The 17681-nt window shown below is 41.2% G+C and overlaps 1 protein-coding gene across 1 annotated transcript; it reads left to right on the top strand.

Annotated features, from left to right (window-relative positions):
* Positions 1-976: 976 nt before the first annotated feature.
* Positions 977-17421, top strand: LOC123997988 (transmembrane protein 91-like). Its single transcript, XM_046302764.1, has 2 exons — positions 977-1539; positions 15993-17421. The coding sequence occupies exons 1-2, from the start codon at positions 1159-1161 to the stop codon at positions 16143-16145; spliced, it is 534 nt and encodes a 177-aa protein (XP_046158720.1). The 5' UTR covers positions 977-1158; the 3' UTR covers positions 16146-17421.
* The last annotated feature ends 260 nt before the right edge of the window (positions 17422-17681 follow it).

The following is a 17681-nucleotide window of genomic DNA, read 5'->3' as shown; positions in this document are numbered from 1 at the left end:
ACAGCCACACCACATTTTTTCAAACTTAGCAGGCAGGCAGGCCGGACCTACCTTAATGGCTGGCTTGACCTATCTTTCTGGCCGGACTTACCTGCCTAGCCAGCGGGCCAGACCTACTTACTTGGCCGGTTGACCGGACCTACCTACTGGCTGGTCCCATTAGGCTGGATGACCGACTGGTCTCATCTGGCCCTCCGTCCTATCCTATCTGGCCAGCAGGCCGACTGGACCTATTTGGCCGGCCGACTGGATCTGTCTATTTATGTTACATTATCTTATTGCATTATCGCCTATGTTACATTATTTTGTTGTATTATCATAATGTTACATGGTCTTGTTGCATTGTCATTTGTTACATTATATTGTTACATTATAATTTGTTACATTGTCTTGCTATTTCATCAATATATTACATTATCTTCTTACATTATCGATGCTACATTATCTTGTTGTGTTATTGTTTGTTACGTTATCTTGTTATATTATCATTATGGTACATCATCTTGTTACATTATCGTATATGTTACATTATCTTATTGCCTTGTCCTTTGTTACATTATCTTTGTTACTTTTTCTTCTTATTCTTCAATCAACAGACTTTGCTGTTTTTTCCTGTGTTCACTTACCATAAACAAATACTTTAAGCATCACTTTTGTTATAGTTTTACCTTATTACAGTATCAAATATACCGTTTTCCATCATAACAAAGAAAAATAGGTATTTAAATATCTTGCACTGAACAGTCATCAATAACTACAATAATTCATTGTGACTGTTACTCATGTAGTTCATAATATCACCAGGGGGTTGCGCACAACTCCTATCCAGGCTACGATACCTCTGCATTAGATGGACAGCATTTCTGCCTGACTGCTGGACTTGTTATTTGACTCCAGTTAGCTACTCAGTCTTTCCCCACCCCTAACCCTTCCCTGTCTCACCCACACAGGCCTACTCTAAACATAATGAGCTGCCAGGGACGGACAGGGGAGGGGAGAGAGAGAACGTAATTGCTTGCTTTACACAGCTTGTAGGCAGGCAGACAGTTTAGGCAGAGAGACACAGAAGAACACTTGGAGAGATTGAGAGGAGGCACAACATTTTTAAAAAGAGAGAAGTAAGATAAAAGGGAAACAAATCACCAACAGCGCAAAAAAATGGATCCCAACAAGATGCCAAATGCCCCACCACCAGGCTGGAACCCAGATGAGAAGTCTGGGATGGGACAACCAGCTCCTCCACCCTACCAGGACCACCCCCAGTACCCCAACACAGGATACCCTGTACCAGCAGGCTACCCCACCAATCCCCAGGGATACGCACCACCGCCCCAGTATGGAGGAGCTCCTGGGGCCCCTTACGGCCAGCCATACCCCCAGGGAGAGTACCCCCAGTCCACCGTCACAGTCCAGCCTACGGTGTTTGTGACCCGTGGAGCTCTGCCTTATCCTCTGCCAGACTACCTGGGCTACTCCATTTTCACCATGCTGTGCTGCTGCCTGCCACTGGGCATCGCTGCACTTATCTACTCCATCTCGGTGAGTGGGACTTTTATTGCTGTTTTAAGAGTATTCAAATGTAATGTAGACTAATGTGTTTCCAGTAGAGATGTAATCCCAAATAATTCACAGAACATAGACTAGAGTGAGAAATACACTACTGACTACTCTACAAAATGAAAAAAGTTTCATTTTGTAGAGTAGTCAGTAGTGTATTTCTCACTCTAGTCTTTTTTTAGCATTATCCAAGAAACCCAGTTACCGGTTTTGTTTAAATAATGGTCTCTCTCTCGATCTCTCTCTCTACTTGGTGGAGGGCTGCACAGCTGGGGAGAGGAACATGTTTGTGATAGTTTTGGCCTTACACTGTGGGTGTCTCACAGTCTTGAGTTCTGTTTTGAATAAGGTCCTCGGGATATGGTGGTTTGGGGGGATCGGGGGAGGGGAGATGTGGCACGAAGTGGGAATTGAGGAGAGTGTGTGTAAGAAAGGGAGGGACCCTTCCCGGAATATGGGTGGTTAAATACGGGTGGTTAAACATGCGGATGACTTGACTGTGTGAGTGACGTAAGAGGAGGTGGTATTCAAAATGTAAAAGGTATACTGGGCTTATCAAATCGCAAAAGACAAAAGCAGAACTCCAACATCCCTCCCCCTTGTCCTTTGCCAAACCCCACCCTCGAATGGACAGCCGCACTGAGAAGAGGGGTAGGAAAGGGCTGGAAACCCTGAGCTATCCCTAAAAGCCCCAAGTCAATTTCAATTTAACATATGTTTACATTGCCAAAGCAAGTTAAATAGATAATAAACCAAATTTAAATAAACAAAAAATGTACAGTGAACATTACACTTCCAAAAGTTCCAAAAGAATAAAGACATTTCAAATGTCATTATGTCTATATACAACAGTGTTGTAATGATGTGCAAATAGTTAAAGTACAAAAGGGAAAATAAATCAAATGTAAACATAGGTTGTATTTACAATGGTGTTTGTTTTTCACTGGTTGCGCTTTTCTTTTGGCAACAGGTCACAAATCCTGCCTCTCTGATTGCACAATGTGATATTTCACAGATTGCGCACTGTGGATTTGTTATCGAATTCCTGTGGGTCTGTGTAATCTGACGGAAATATGTGTCTCTAATATGGTCATACATTTGGCAAGAGGTTAGGATGTGCAGCTCAGTTTCCACTTCCTTTTGTGGGCAGTGTACACATTGCAAGTCTCTTTACTTACTTACTGGGATTACAAATGCATATCAGGATGGATAGCCAATTGTTGACCGGGTATGACTCATATAGATCAATGTGGGTAATGGAGGAAACATCCGGGTCAAAGCCTGGTAAAGAGAGAAAGGAGGTTGAAGACCTCTAAGATGTTATTATGGGTATCTTTATTTCACAATGAGACAGTGGCTTTTTATCAAGTATCAAAACCCAGTGGATGACTTCTAATGTAATAACTACATCAACTGAGGTTGATCAATGTGCTGGTGAATTGACTTCATCCACATCCATCATAGACATAATCACTCAGTAAAGTTCCTCCTCTCCTGGGCAAGTCAAGGGCTATTATATACTGTAAAATATTTCATATTTGTACTTCATATCAGCAACTATTTTTTTACCAGAAAGGTGAGATGTTAACATTTCTTTGAGTATGTAGGATTACTAGTTATTGTTTATAGCCCTCTCATGACAAATAATTACTTTTGGGGATGATGTAGATTACATTTTCAATTACATTTCACTGGTTTTAATAAAGGCCAAGTGAAATTTTCAATAAATCTGATTTCATATGTAAATAAAGACTTGCTAAAAGTGAAAATATTCTGCATTTTGACAGATTTTGAGATGTCCTTCTGTGCATTTTAACCCACTGGGAAGGCAGGGTGGCCTAGTTTTTATTTATTTGATTTTTTTATTTCACCTTTATTTAACCAGGTAGGCAAGTTGAGAACAAGTTCTCATTTACAATTGCGACCTGGCCAAGATAAAGCAAAGCAGTTCGACAGATACAACGACACAGAGTTACACATGGAGTAAAAACAAACATACAGTCAATAATACAGTATAAACAAGTCTATATACAATGTGAGCAAATGAGGTGAGAAGGGAGGTAAAGGCAAAAAAGGCCATGGTGGCAAAGTAAATACAATATAGCAAGTAAAACACTGGAATGGTAGTTTTGCAATGGAAGAATGTGCAAAGTAGAAATAAAAATAATGGGGTGCAAAGGAGCAAAATAAATAAATAAATTAAATACAGTTGGGAAAGAGGTAGTTGTTTGGGCTAAATTATAGGTGGGCTATGTACAGGTGCAGTAATCTGTAAGATGCTCTGACAGTTGGTGCTTAAAGCTAGTGAGGGAGATAAGTGTTTCCAGTTTCAGAGATTTTTGCAGTTCGTTCCAGTCACTGGCAGCAGAGAACTGGAAGGAGAGGCGGCCAAAGAAAGAATTGGTTTTGGGGGTGACCAGAGAGATATACCTGCTGGAGCGTGTGCTACAGGTGGGAGATGCTATGGTGACCAGCGAGCTGAGATAAGGGGGGACTTTACCTAGCAGGGTCTTGTAGATGACATGGAGCCAGTGGGTTTGGCGACGAGTATGAAGCGAGGGCCAGCCAACGAGAGCGTACAGGTCGCAATGGTGGGTAGTATATGGGGCTTTGGTGACAAAACGGATTGCACTGTGATAGACTGCATCCAATTTGTTGAGTAGGGTATTGGAGGCTATTTTGTAAATGACATCGCCAAACTCGAGGATTGGTAGGATGGTCAGTTTTACAAGGGTATGTTTGGCAGCATGAGTGAAGAATGCTTTGTTGCGAAATAGGAAGCCAATTCTAGATTTAACTTTGGATTGGAGATGTTTGATATGGGTCTGGAAGGAGAGTTTACAGTCTAACCAGACACCTAAGTATTTGTAGTTGTCCACGTATTCTAAGTCAGAGCCGTCCAGAGTAGTGATGTTGGACAGGCGGGTAGGTGCAGGTAGCGATCGGTTGAAGAGCATCGATTTAGTTTTACTTGTATTTAAGAGCAATTGGAGGCCACGGAAGGAGAGTTGTATGGCATTGAAGCTTGCCTGGAGGGTTGTTAACACAGTGTCCAAAGAAGGGCCGGGAGTATACAGAATGGTGTCGTCTGCGTAGAGGTGGATCAGGGAGTCACCAGCAGCAAGAGCGACCTCATTGATGTATATAGAGAAGAGAGTCGGTCCAAGAATTGAACCCTGTGGCACCCCCATAGAGACTGCCAGAGGTCCGGACAGCAGACCCTCCGATTTGACACACTGAACTCTATCAGAGAAGTAGTTGGTGAACCAGGCGAGGCAATCATTTGATTGCCTAGTGGTTAGAGCGTTGGACTAGTAACCGGAAGGTTGTAAGTTCAAACCCCTGAGCTGTCCAATTCTGTTGTTCTGCCCCTGAACAGGCAGTTAACCTGCTGTCATTGAAAATGAGAATTTGTTCTTAACTGACTTGCCTAGTTAAATAAAGGTTAAAAACATTTTTTTTGTTACTTTCACAATGTCATTTCTGTATATTATTATTTATTTTGTGATTAGTGGTTCATTTTAAGGGGAAAAACAACAACATGTCCCTCATTTACATTCATGTAATTTAAAGGTCAACCCTGCTGAACTGAACTCTGGTGAAATTATTCATTTAAAAATGTTTTTTTTAAAGAAACACTGAACATTATTATTAATAATGTAAAAGCAGGTGAGCTGGTTCTACTTTTTTGGCTATTTTCTGGTGTTTTGTGGTAGAAACTGAGTGGGTTGAGCATAACAGGTTAAACCTGTTACACATTGATAGACAGGCTAGACATGTTTTCACAATAATAATAAACAGTGTGAAGCTTGCATTCAATTGCCCCCCGTTGAACACAACAAACTTCCATCTCCCCTGTAACAAGGGAATTTATGGCTGATCAGCAGTGTTGCGATCATACCTGTCGGCACTTAAAGTATATTAATAGGAACTGTTAGCTGTTGATGTTATTCTTCAATTACACAGACCCCAAAGCAAATCAGGGGGAGAAAATATATATTTATTCAAAGAGAATACATCATAGTTGTTATGCTGTAAAGTAGATGACAGATGTTCCTTCTTCACTAGTCTGAGAGATTCTCCACAGAACGAAGAGACAGGGTGTAACCTATAACCCAACCTTAGCCTGTGGTTGACCAATTAGAATTCCTTGCAGTAAAATTGGATCAATAGCCAAATAACAAGTATCTTGTTTCAGGCTCAATGTATAGACAATTCGGACCAATTAAAACTTGCCACATGTAGCTATGAGTCCCGGACTGAAATTCCTCTCGTGTATCTGGCCCATGAATCAATGATTCCCTATTACATAAAAACAACTATTTTCATTGATCGTTAATTCCCTCTTGACCTTTAGTCCTATGCATGTGTATTTATCTTAAAATATTCTTACAGCACTTACAATAGCATTTAAAATAAAATAACCTAGAGGTGAGAAAATAGTTATTTAACTAGGCAAGTCAGTTAAGAACATATTCTTATTTTCAATGACGGCCTGGGAACAGTAGGTTAACTGCCTGTTCAGGGGCAGAACGACAGATCTGTAACTTGTCAGCTTGGGGATTTGAACTTGTAACCTCGCGGTTAATAGTCCAACGCTCTAACCAGGCTACCCTGCCTGATGAAGTCTCGGTGTGCTTGACAATGGGAGCGGAAGTAGGTGTGACCGCACCCAGTTCAGGCCTGGAGAAGATATACGGTAATGGGTGAGTGGTGTATTATCTCGCTAAGAGGCTACTTGACGCTCTGCCAGGAAGCTTGGCATGAATATCCCACACCGACCCCTTCCCACCCTGCCTCAGTTGCGACAAGCTGCTAGTTGCCAGTGTTTGGCTTGGCACTGCGTACAGAGGTGACAAGCCAGACTGCAAACACAGTTTTCTTTTCTGTGTCTCCAAGTCAGCAGCACTGTCTGACTGGCACATAGACTTAATGCCCACTCACATATAGTACACCACCAGCCAATCTTGGGGTGGCAGGTAGCCTAGTGGTTGGAGCATTGGACTAGAAACTGAAAGTTTGCAAGATCAATTCCCTGAGCTATTGTTCTGCTCCTGAACAAGGCAGTTAACCCACTGTTCCTAGGCTGTCATGGAAAATAAGAATTTGTTCTTAACTGACTTGCCTACAACTACTGTTGTGGAAATGATTCCCTTGGATTACATACAGTGCATTTGGAAAGTATTCAGACCCCTTAACTTTTTCCATATTTTGTTATATTATAGCGTCATTCTAAAAATAAAAATAAATCCCCATCAGTCTACACACAATAACCCAAAACAGATTTTTTGAATTTTTTGCGAATTTATTACAAATAAAAAAACTGAAATATCACATTTACATAAGTATTCAGACCCTTTACTCAGTCCTTTGTTGAAGCACTTTTGGCAGTGCTTACAGCCTCGAATCTTCTTGGGTATGATGCTACAAGCTTGGCACAACCGCATTTGGGGAGTTTCTCCCATTCTTCTCTGCAGATCCTCTCAAGCTCTGTCAGATTGGATGAGGAGCGTTGCTGCACAGCTATTTTCAGGTCTCTGCAGAGATATTTGATCGGGTTCAAGTCCGGGCTCTGGCCGGGCCACTCAAGGACATTCAGAGACCCAAAGCTACTCCTGCATTGTCTTGGCTGTGTGCTCATGGTCGTTGTCCTGTTGGAAGGTGAACCTTTGCCTCAGTCTGAGGTCTTGAGCCCTCTGGAGCAGGTTTTCATCAAGGATCTCTCTGTACTTTGCTCTATTCATCTTTCCCTCGATCCTGACTAGTCTCCCAGTCCCTGCCACTGATAAAACACCCCCACAGCATGATGCTACTGACACCATGCTTCAGCGTAGGGATTGTGATAGCTTTCCTCAAGATGTGACGCTTGGCATTCAGGCCAAATAGTTCAATATTGGTTTCATCAGACCAGAGAATCTTGTTTCTTATGGTGTGAGAGTCCTTTAGGTGCCTTTTGGCAAACTCCAAGAGGGCTGTCATGTCCCTTTTACTGGCCACTCTACCATAAAGGCATGATTGGTGGAGTGCTGCAGAGATGGTTGTCCTTCTGGAAGATTCTCCCATCTCCACAGAGGAGCTCTGGAGCTCTGTCAGAGTGAACATCGGGTTCTTGGTCACCTCCCTGACCTTAGGCCCTTCTCTCCCGATTGTTCAGTTTGGCCGGGTGGACAGTTCTAGGACGAGTCTTGGTGGTTCCAAACTTCTTCCATTTAAGAATGATGGAGGCCACTGTGTTCTCAGGGCCCTCATTGCTGCAGAAATGTTTTGGTACCCTTCCCCAGATCTGTGCCTGGACACAATATTGTCTTGGAACTCTACATACAATTCCTTTGACCTTGTGGATTGGTTTTTGCTCTGACATGCACTGTCAACTTTGTGAAGTGACTATGCATAGATAATAACAGAGATTAGCAGTGGGGTAAAGGGTGGGGGGCAGTGCAAATAGTCTGGATAGCCATTTGATTAGATGTTCAGGAGTCTAATGGCTTGAGGGTAGAAGCTGTTTAGATGCCCCTTGGTCCTAGACTTGGCGCTCCGGTACTGCTTGCCATGCGGTAGCAGAGAGAACAGTCTACGACTGGTGTGGCTGGAGTCTTTGACACTTTTTAGAGCCGTCCTCTGACACCGCCTGGTATAGAGGTCCTGGATGGCAGGAAGCTTGGCCCCAGTGATGGACTGGGCCATATGCACTACCCTCTGTAGTGCCTTGCGGTCGAAGGCCGAGCAGTTGCCTTACCAGGCGGTGATACAACCAGTCAGGATGCTCTCGATGGTGCAGCTGTAGAACCTTTTGAGGATCTCAGGACCCATGCCAAATCTTTTCAGTCTCCTGAGGGGGAATAGGTTTTGTTGTGCCCTCTTCACATCTTGGTGTGCTTGGACCATGTTAGTTTGTTGGTGATGTGGACACCAAGGCACTTAAGCTCTCAACCTCCCCCACTACAGCCCGTTGATGAGAATGGGGGCGTGCTTGGTCCTCCTTTTCCTGTAGTCCACAGTCATCTCCTTATTTAATCCATTTTAGAATAAGGCTGCAATGTAACTAAATGTGGAAAAAGTGAAGGGGTCTGAATATTTGCCGAATGCATTGTTGGTTAGTTGCATTCCCTATTTTATTGAGTTTGGATTGTTCTAGGTTAGTTCGAGATCTATACAGGATATTGTTATGTCGTGATTTATAGGACTTTCCACATTTCAGCGTGTTTTTCCTGGCCTAACACACGAGAGGGGGAGTAGCATTGTGTTTGGGATCTGTTGTGTTTGGGATTTTCGCCAGGTTGTCTGGGATGGGTAGGAGGAAGGGAAAAGGCCTGTTGGAGGGTCAATAGGGGTACAGGCCGGGGGAGGGGAGGACAACAGGAATCTGCCTCTTGGCAATTCAACATTCACACAGTGGGGCCTTTCTAATATGGCGGACAAGAGGGCATAATCAGAGAGCAGAAAGAAGCTATTGTGTGTGTGTGTGTGTGTGTGTGTGTGTGTGTGTGTGTGTGTGTGTGTGTGTGTGTGTGTGTGTGTGTGTGTGTGTGTGTGTGTGTGTGTGTGTGTGTGTGTGTGTGTGTGTGTGTGTGTGTGTGTGTGTGTGTGTGTGTGTGTGTGTGTGTGTGTGTGTGCTGGTGTGCGTGTGTGGTTGCCTGTGTGTGTGCTTGCCTGTGTGTGTGCTCGTGCGTGGTTGTGTGTCTGTGCTCGTGCTTGTGTGTGGTTGCGTGTCTGTGGCCGGAAGTGTTTTAGATTTGTGTCTGTGTGTTTTCCAGTCAGTAGGTTTTGAAATGATTTAGAGTGATTTGCCATAAAATACGGACAGGACAATGAACATATCCTTTTTAGAGATTGTACACAATTTCCTGGCAATTGTCTTCAAAAGGGGTTGCTTGTCTATTGTTTCCCTTGTCAAGTTTCAAGTACATTTAGTAATCCATTACACCTATTTTCCTGTCTTCTTAACATTCTGAAGAAAACAGTGCTTACACAGTTATTATTTGAATATTATTTATACTGTACTCTGGCAATATCAGATAATGATTACACACACTAACTCTATTAACACCAGTTGCTAGGATACTCCAGCCTCCTTTTATGAAGCGGCCCCTGTCTGGGCCCCATGGGTTGTTGGGAATGAATAGGGTCATTACCACAGGTCCAAGTAGGATGTTGCTTATGCTGTTGGTATTTGCTCTAAACCCTGAACTTCATTGTGAATGTTATCTTTATTGTGACTGTCACGATATGTTGAGAATAGTACTTCAATATTTGGCCATGTCTGCGATAAATCTGTTTTTTCAGACATCTATTTATGACATATTATTTATTATCTGTTATCTTTTAGGCTCTGTTTTTTAGTGTTTAACGTCACCGAGTGCACTTTGAGGAAACAGAAATGCAGAAAATAAGTTATAGTGGCCATGCCTTAGACTAGAAAAACATACACAATCATGGCCCCAACAACTAACAAATCTATGAATTTGAAACATTGTCGAACACAGCTCCTTTGTAAGCAGGACCGTTAGTGGCATGAATCCGCCATGTGTTAAGCTGAACCTACAAGCAACATGCGGTGAAAAGGGAAAGTGGCTGAAAATTAGGTAATTTAAGGGAGAATCATTTAATGGAGAGCTCAGATGCACCAAACACCACAACGTCTGTGTTAATTAATACAGTCCACACTCCACATTTTTCTGTCATATTTTAGGTGAAGTGTAGAGACACAGCTGTCAATGAAAATAGCAACAGCATTGTTTCAGTTAAGCCTTTGATAGCCCCTTTATCTATCAACATATTGCTTATACACACGCATCCCTCTTATCCCCATTACTGACAGTACCCTACTCTACCCTCACGTACGTACTGTATATTAGGTAGAATATGGTAGAGTTTGTTTTTGGTCTACTCTTGTAAGTATTCCTTCATTGATTATATCTTAGTGGAATAAGAAAGGATGTAGTTACTAATCTAACGCACTTCTTCTGTACATCGCGCTGTAATGTACAATTTACCTTATTTTAGCGCCCCAAAAACATAATACTTCCAGATCAACTGTAATAGGAATACCATTCTAAGCACAATTTCTCCCGTTTCCAGTTTCCAGCCAAATCAATGACGAGACATTTATGTTGCCCGTCTCTGCATGATTGAAGAAGGCAATGAGCTCCGTCGGGTCTTTTTTTATATGACGGGTGGGGAAGCGAAACCTACTGCGGGATAGGGGAAAGAGGGAGATCAACTGTGTGCGGAAACAGATTTCTTCACCCGATCTGTCCAACTTATCACCTCTAAAATGTAAATTAAACACTATAAAGAATGTATATAATGTGTCATTACATACAGTACAGTTGAAGTCGGAAGTTTACATACACTTATGTTGGAGTCATTAAAACTCGTTTTTTAACCACTCCACAAATGTCTTGTTAACAAACTATAGTTTTGGCCAGTCGGTTAGGACATCTACTTTGTGCATGTTTACAGACAGATTATTTCACTTAAAATTCACTGTATCACAATTCCAGTTGGTCAGAAGTTTACATACACTAAATTGACTGCCCCTTTAAACAGCTTGGAAAATTCCAGAAAATTATGTCATGGCTTTAGATGCTTGTGATAGGCTAATTGACATAATTTGAGTCAATTGCAGGTGTACCTGTGGATGTATTTCAAGGCCTACCTTCAAACTCAGTGCCTCTTTGCTCGACATCATGGGAAAATCAAAATAAATCAGCCAAGACCTAAAAAAAATTGTAGACCTCCACAAGTCTGGTTCATGATTGGGAGCAATATCCAAACACCTGAAGGTACCACGTTCATCTCTACAAACAATAGTGTGCAAGTATAAACACCATTGGACCATGCAGCCGTCATACCGCTCAGGAAGGAGACACGTTCTGGCTCCTAGAGATGAACGTACTTTGGTGCGAAAAGTGCAAATCAATCCCAGAGCAACAGCAAAGGACCTTGTTAAGATACTGGACGAAACAGGTACAAAAGTATCTATATCCACAGTAAAACGAGTCCTATATCGATACAACCTGAAGGCCGCTCAGCAAGGAAGAAGCCATTGCTCCAAAACCACCAAAAAAGGTCAGACTATGGCTTGCAACTGCACATGGAGACAAAGACCGTACTTTTTGGAGAAATGTCCTGTGGTCTGATGAAACAAAAATAGAAATGTTTGGCCATAATGACCATCGTTATGTTTGGAGGAAAAAGGGGGAGGCTTGCAAGCCGAAGAACATAATCCCAACCATGAAGCACGGGGGTGGCAGCATCACGTTGTGGGGGTGCTTTGCTGCAGGAGGGACTGGTGCACTACACAAAATAGATGGCATCACGAGGAAGGAAAATTCTGTGGATATATCAAATCAAATGTATTTATATATTGAAGCAACATCTCAATACATCAGTCAGGAAGGTAAAGCTTGGTCGCAAATGGATCTTCCAAATGGACAATGACCTCAAGCATACTTCCAAAGTTGTGGCAACATGGCTTTGGGACAAAAAAGTCAAGGTATTGGAGTGACCATCACAAAGCCCTGACCTCAATCCGATGTGGACAGAACTGAAAAAGCATGTGTAAGCAAGGAGGCCTACAAACCTTCTCAGTTACACCAGCTCTGTCAGGAGGAATGGGCCGAAATTCACCCAACTTATTGTGGGAAGCTTGTGGAAGGCTACCCGAAACACTTGACCCAAGTTAAACAATTTAAAGGCAATGCTACCAAATACTAATTGAGTGTATGTAAACTTCTGACCCACTGGGAATGTGATGAAAGAAATAATAGTTTAAATAAATCATTCTCTCTACTATTATTCTGACATTTCACATTCTTAAAATAAAGTGGTGATCTCAACTGACCTAAGACAGGGCATTTTTACTAGGATTAAATGTCAGGAATTGTGAAACTGAGTTTAAATGTATTTGGCTAAGGTGTATGTTAACTTCTGACTTAAACTGTACCTATTTGAAGGTTTGTGTCGAATTTGAATCTGGTTTTTAGGTCGGCGCTAAAGTTATCTTCAGAACTTAACAGCGGCTGTCGTGGCTTTTAAGAGGCATGATGGCTTGCAGTGATGACGCAAAAAAATGTATGCATGCCGTTGTACAATTGACTAGGCATCCCCCTTACCCTGTCCCTGTCCCTTTCTTATTTTTAAACTGCGAGAGAAGCGCTACACCTGGTGGAGTGAAGCTGTAAGACACAGAATGAGTTGCTTTATGCGTGCTGTATGTTACGCCATGACACGTCACAATTTAACGTACAGTGTCGGAAAGGTCAGGTTTTTTTTCAACTTTACTCCAATACTATCGGGTCATTACTAGGTCAATCAAAGCTTTAATAGAAACATAGTTCACACCCCAGATTTTGATGCCAACACAGTCACGACAGTCCCATTAGTTTTCATTGCAGCCTCGTTTGAATGCCGCTGTTACGCAAACTTGTACGGAATGGGGTTAGTCAACAGTACCATCCAGGAAACCAGATTAGCTCTATTCAACTAGCTCTGTTTAGCTTAGCATTTTAACTGTCCATAACTGTCCATGATGTTTTTTGCATTTCACCTTAACATTTCAACAAAACAAATGTTAGCTGACTTACTTGTATGTCTATTAATTCAACATAAGTAGCTAAGTGGTTGCTAAATGCTTACCTAGCTAGCTTGCTCTGATTATCTTAGCATGTTGCTGCTAGTTTGCTACATTTTACTCTTCGCTTCAAGTCAGAAGACTAGTTGTATCTAAGAGATGTCACATTTGTCTGACTACTGTATCACAAATATTTCAAAACATTACAACTTTTAACTCAAACTTTTATTTACAAGAAGCTCAGTTCAAACCTCCTCCATGTTTTCAAGATGTGCATCTGTTAACCTCCGCCCATTGACCTTTTAGAAACCAATCGGATTTGTTCTTCCCTAAACCAATCAGATTCTTTCTGCCTTTAGAACAAAGTTGACTACACTTTGACAACCTTCTCTTCAGTCACAGACAAAAGCAAAAATCTGTTGACAGTGTAAATCAATCGTGGTCCCGTGTGGCTAAGTTGGTAGAGCATGGCACTTGCAATGCCAGGGTTCTGGGCTTGATTCCCACGGGGAAACAGTACGAAGTAGCTCTAGATTGTCTGATAAACGACCCCCAAAAATATAAATGCTCACTGGGTTGCTCAGTGAATGGCCCATTCACCAGTATTTCTGTACTGTCACTGAGAAGGCCCTTCATGTCGCAGAGATTAGAAAGACAGACTCCGTTAATGATCTGATTCTGTTCGATCTTGGGATTTTCTCACATATCAAGCATCTCACATCCTGCCCCTCCCTCTCCATGAGGTCACACAGAAACCCCAATACAATGTGTTCAGTTGTACATCCTCCACATATACAATTCATAAAATGTTCACTTTGTCATCCCATTGCACTCCCCACATTGCTTAGAACAAATCCCAGATTGCAGATACAGTATTTATAAAAGAGGAGAATAACCACTCCTCAGTTACTTGTTTTGTTCAGAATATTTTATTTGGAATTTAGTTGGTATTGAATGTAATGTGGTTTTCAAGGAGCCTGGCCCAACAGATTATATTATGATGAGTCATATGAGCAATATGCTGCAGTGCTGATAGAGGCCTGTGGGGAAATCAGGAATGGAGTATTATGTGGGTAAGTGAATAGAATCAAGCTTCCAGTAGGTTTCTGGGTCCTCATTTATATACCGTGCATACACTTAAAATATATCCCAAAATGTGTTTGTGCCAGTTTTATATATTTTTTTTTGAAACTAGACTTGAGAATGTACTTACCTCCCTGCAAACTTTATACCATTCATACTTACATCTGCTGGTGGTTGAAATATTGTATTGCAAGCTTGCAAGTGAGTATTTTGTGTGAATGGGGTATAAACAAAAATCAACAGGAAAACATATTATTAACAAGAATGCAACTATTTGCCATCAGTGAGGAGAGCGAAAACATGTTATATTTTTAGAATCTAAAATAATTAGACGTAGGAATATTTTTCCTATTTATTTTATTTTCATAACCATTGCAGAATATACAATATTCCAGAATATACAGTATCCCTCACCTTTTCTGGCTGTGATGGGTTCATATTCCATACAACAAATGACCACGCACATCTCTCATGTAATTGGACGTAGTAGCCTAGTAAATGGATAGGCTATATGTATTTCAAGTTTTGCAATAGCACGGCAAACAGAGCATACAGACAGACAGATGGGATGGAGGAAATCTTGTGAACCTCAAGGAAATGGAAGAAAACCGTTTGGTAGAGTGCCCAGATAATTATTCAAGACACGCGAGTACACAGATCCTCAGAAACACAACAACTGTCCACTGTTGAGAGATCCAAGGAGCCCTTCTCCCCTAGCTAGCCGTGTAGAAACAATTATGATCCAGCTGTGAGTGATCAGGAGAAGGGTTTACAATAGCAGGCAGGCCTTCTCACGCCACACTAACCTAAATCAACACAGACCCTCTCTGCCTAAACCTTAAGTCAACCCTAGCCCTGCTGTGGAAGCCAACTCACATATTTCACCAGAGGACAGAAACAGATGGAGGCCATGTTAACAACGTCATGTGACTAGGGGGAGGTTGATTCAATTGAGACTTGAGTAAGTCGATGTTGAGTGGGAGGGCATGTTGTTCTTTTTTAAACATGGACTAAAGAGTAGGTATTTTGGTGCCTGTTGTTTGTGTTTTATAGGCACTTCCTGTTTGTCACAAGACTCTTCCTGATTTGGAGCCAGAAAGTAATCCAAGACCACATATGACACACACATGCTGTTCAGAATTTGCTAAGAAATTTACTGTTGCTTAGTGTGTGACGCATACTGACTGGTAGACAGCTACTCCGAGATGTCCATGGCAAGGAGTGATGAGTCAAAGACACTGAGACTTAAGTTAGTTGACTGAAACTTTAGCATTGCCTGTCAAACCTTGTTCTTCCCCCAAGAGAAAACATAACAGGTGTCAAAATGTGTCTCACAATATAGCCCCATTCCTAAGACTGTAGCTAGGGGAGAGAGCTACAAGAGTGAATCTGGCACACAGGTACAGTTGGTGCTCCATCCACAGCTGTTTCAACTTAGTGCTGCTTGGGGTGTGGCCACAGGAACTTAGTGTTCAAGTTGTTATATCATCACTAGTAGTTATTAATATGATCTATTGTAGATGTTCTACAGTGAGATAGAAAAATGTATCTCTGCTTTTTATTTTCTGACTTAGTTGGCATGTTGGCTAAGCATTGTGTTTGTGAATGAATACGGCTTCTCCTGAAATAACTCAAATCAAATAAGAGCATGGCCCTAAATCATCGTTGAACTCTCTCTGTTGAAGTCTCTCTCTCACTCTCTTTCCTGAATGATGATTACAACAATTACAACTCTCCCTCCCTCCTTTCCTTCCTTCCTTCCCCCCTCTGCTCTCAGACTCGAGACGCCAACAACCAGGGTCACCAGCAGGTTGCTGAGAGGAGTTCTCGTCTAGCACGGATACTGAACCACTCCGCCCTGGGTATCGGCATCACCGTCATCATCCTGTACATCGTCTACGTCGTCATCCTGGCCAAAAATATCCACTGATCTGACACATAAACACCGGCTAGCACCACAGCCACCGCTTCTCTCAACCCCAGCCCCCAAAATCAGGCACTATCCAAAGAGATACATAATGCTGTTTATTCATCAATGCTTTAAAAAAAAACTATATATCTAATGACTTGCTTTTTTAAATACCTGCAGACAGGATAGTTTAAATTGTTAATTCATTTGTCTGTTTAATTATAATTTTAATATACATAAATAAACAACAAATGATGGATACTGATAGTTTTTTGGACTATTTCTAATAAATGTCTAAAGGATAGTGTTTGTGTATTCACTGTGTATGGATAAGTCATATCAGAGTTTAGAGACACATTTGACAATGTTATGAGAATGCATCAGAAAGAGACTATTCTTAAAGTCTGAGAGGATATGTATTACTTGATGTCAATACACAGAGTGCCAGTAAGGTCACCACTCACAAGAATAAACATTTTGCAACTCAATGTCAAACATTTACTTCTTGTTGTACAAATGTATGAATTTGCTCAATTCATTGTTCTGTGCTGTCAGCAATGGCACAAGCAATACTCAACTCAATTTATTTTGGACAACCGTGGAGACAAAGACCTAGATTCAAACTGTGGCACAGAAGATCCTCTGTATAGCACAATTTAAATGTAAAGGTAATTTACGATTTAGTCAACATATGCAGGGTTTACCGTGAATGCAGTCTCTGCGAATGCAGGAACATGGCCTTCCACTCTGCAGATGTAATAAAACCCTAGAAGTAAAAAGAAATTGCAGAGCTGTTCCAGTTTGGCCTTACAGTTGATTAATTTGGTGAAATGTTTACACTATTCCATGTAATGTATAGTCACATATTGCCAGATTATGTATATCACTCTCTATATTAGGTATATATTTTATGTTAGTATATATTCAGTGACTCTCACCTCTTCTATATACCAAGGGGTTGTACTTGATCCTTCTCTAACGTGTGTAGTTGTTGGAAAAAGTGTTGACCTTGTATCATGTATTTTTGTTTGTGAAAACACAAAAGAAGAGACCATTATAAGAATGCAGATATGTAAACCAATTTTTTTTTCAAATAAAGTTCAAAGGGTAAATAAATCACACACTGATTTCAGACAAATTTAGATCAAAAGCCTTTTGACTGGCAGCAGGCTACCGCTAATAATCCACTTCCAAGTCCAATTGATTAACAACAAAAAAGCATGATTAATCTTAACACTGAACATTTCTCTCTTTACCCTCTTATTTATGTGTATTAAAATTTGTATTATATACAGTACCAGTCAAGTTTCTTTATTTTTACTATTTTCTCCATTTTAGAATAATAGTGAAGACACAAAAACTATGAAATAACACATATATATGTATGTAGTAACCATGTAGTAACCAAAAAGGTGCTAAACAACTCAAAATATATTTTAGATTATTCTAAGTAGCCACCCATTGCCTTGATGACAGCTTTGCACACTCTTGGCATTCTCTCAACCAGCTTCACCTGAAATAATTTTCCAACAGTCTTGAAGGAGTTCCCACATATGC

This window comes from Oncorhynchus gorbuscha, linkage group LG15, assembly GCF_021184085.1.
Source record: "Oncorhynchus gorbuscha isolate QuinsamMale2020 ecotype Even-year linkage group LG15, OgorEven_v1.0, whole genome shotgun sequence".
Classification (NCBI taxonomy): Eukaryota; Metazoa; Chordata; class Actinopteri; order Salmoniformes; family Salmonidae; genus Oncorhynchus; species Oncorhynchus gorbuscha.
This window is presented reverse-complemented; position numbering and strand designations above follow the sequence as displayed.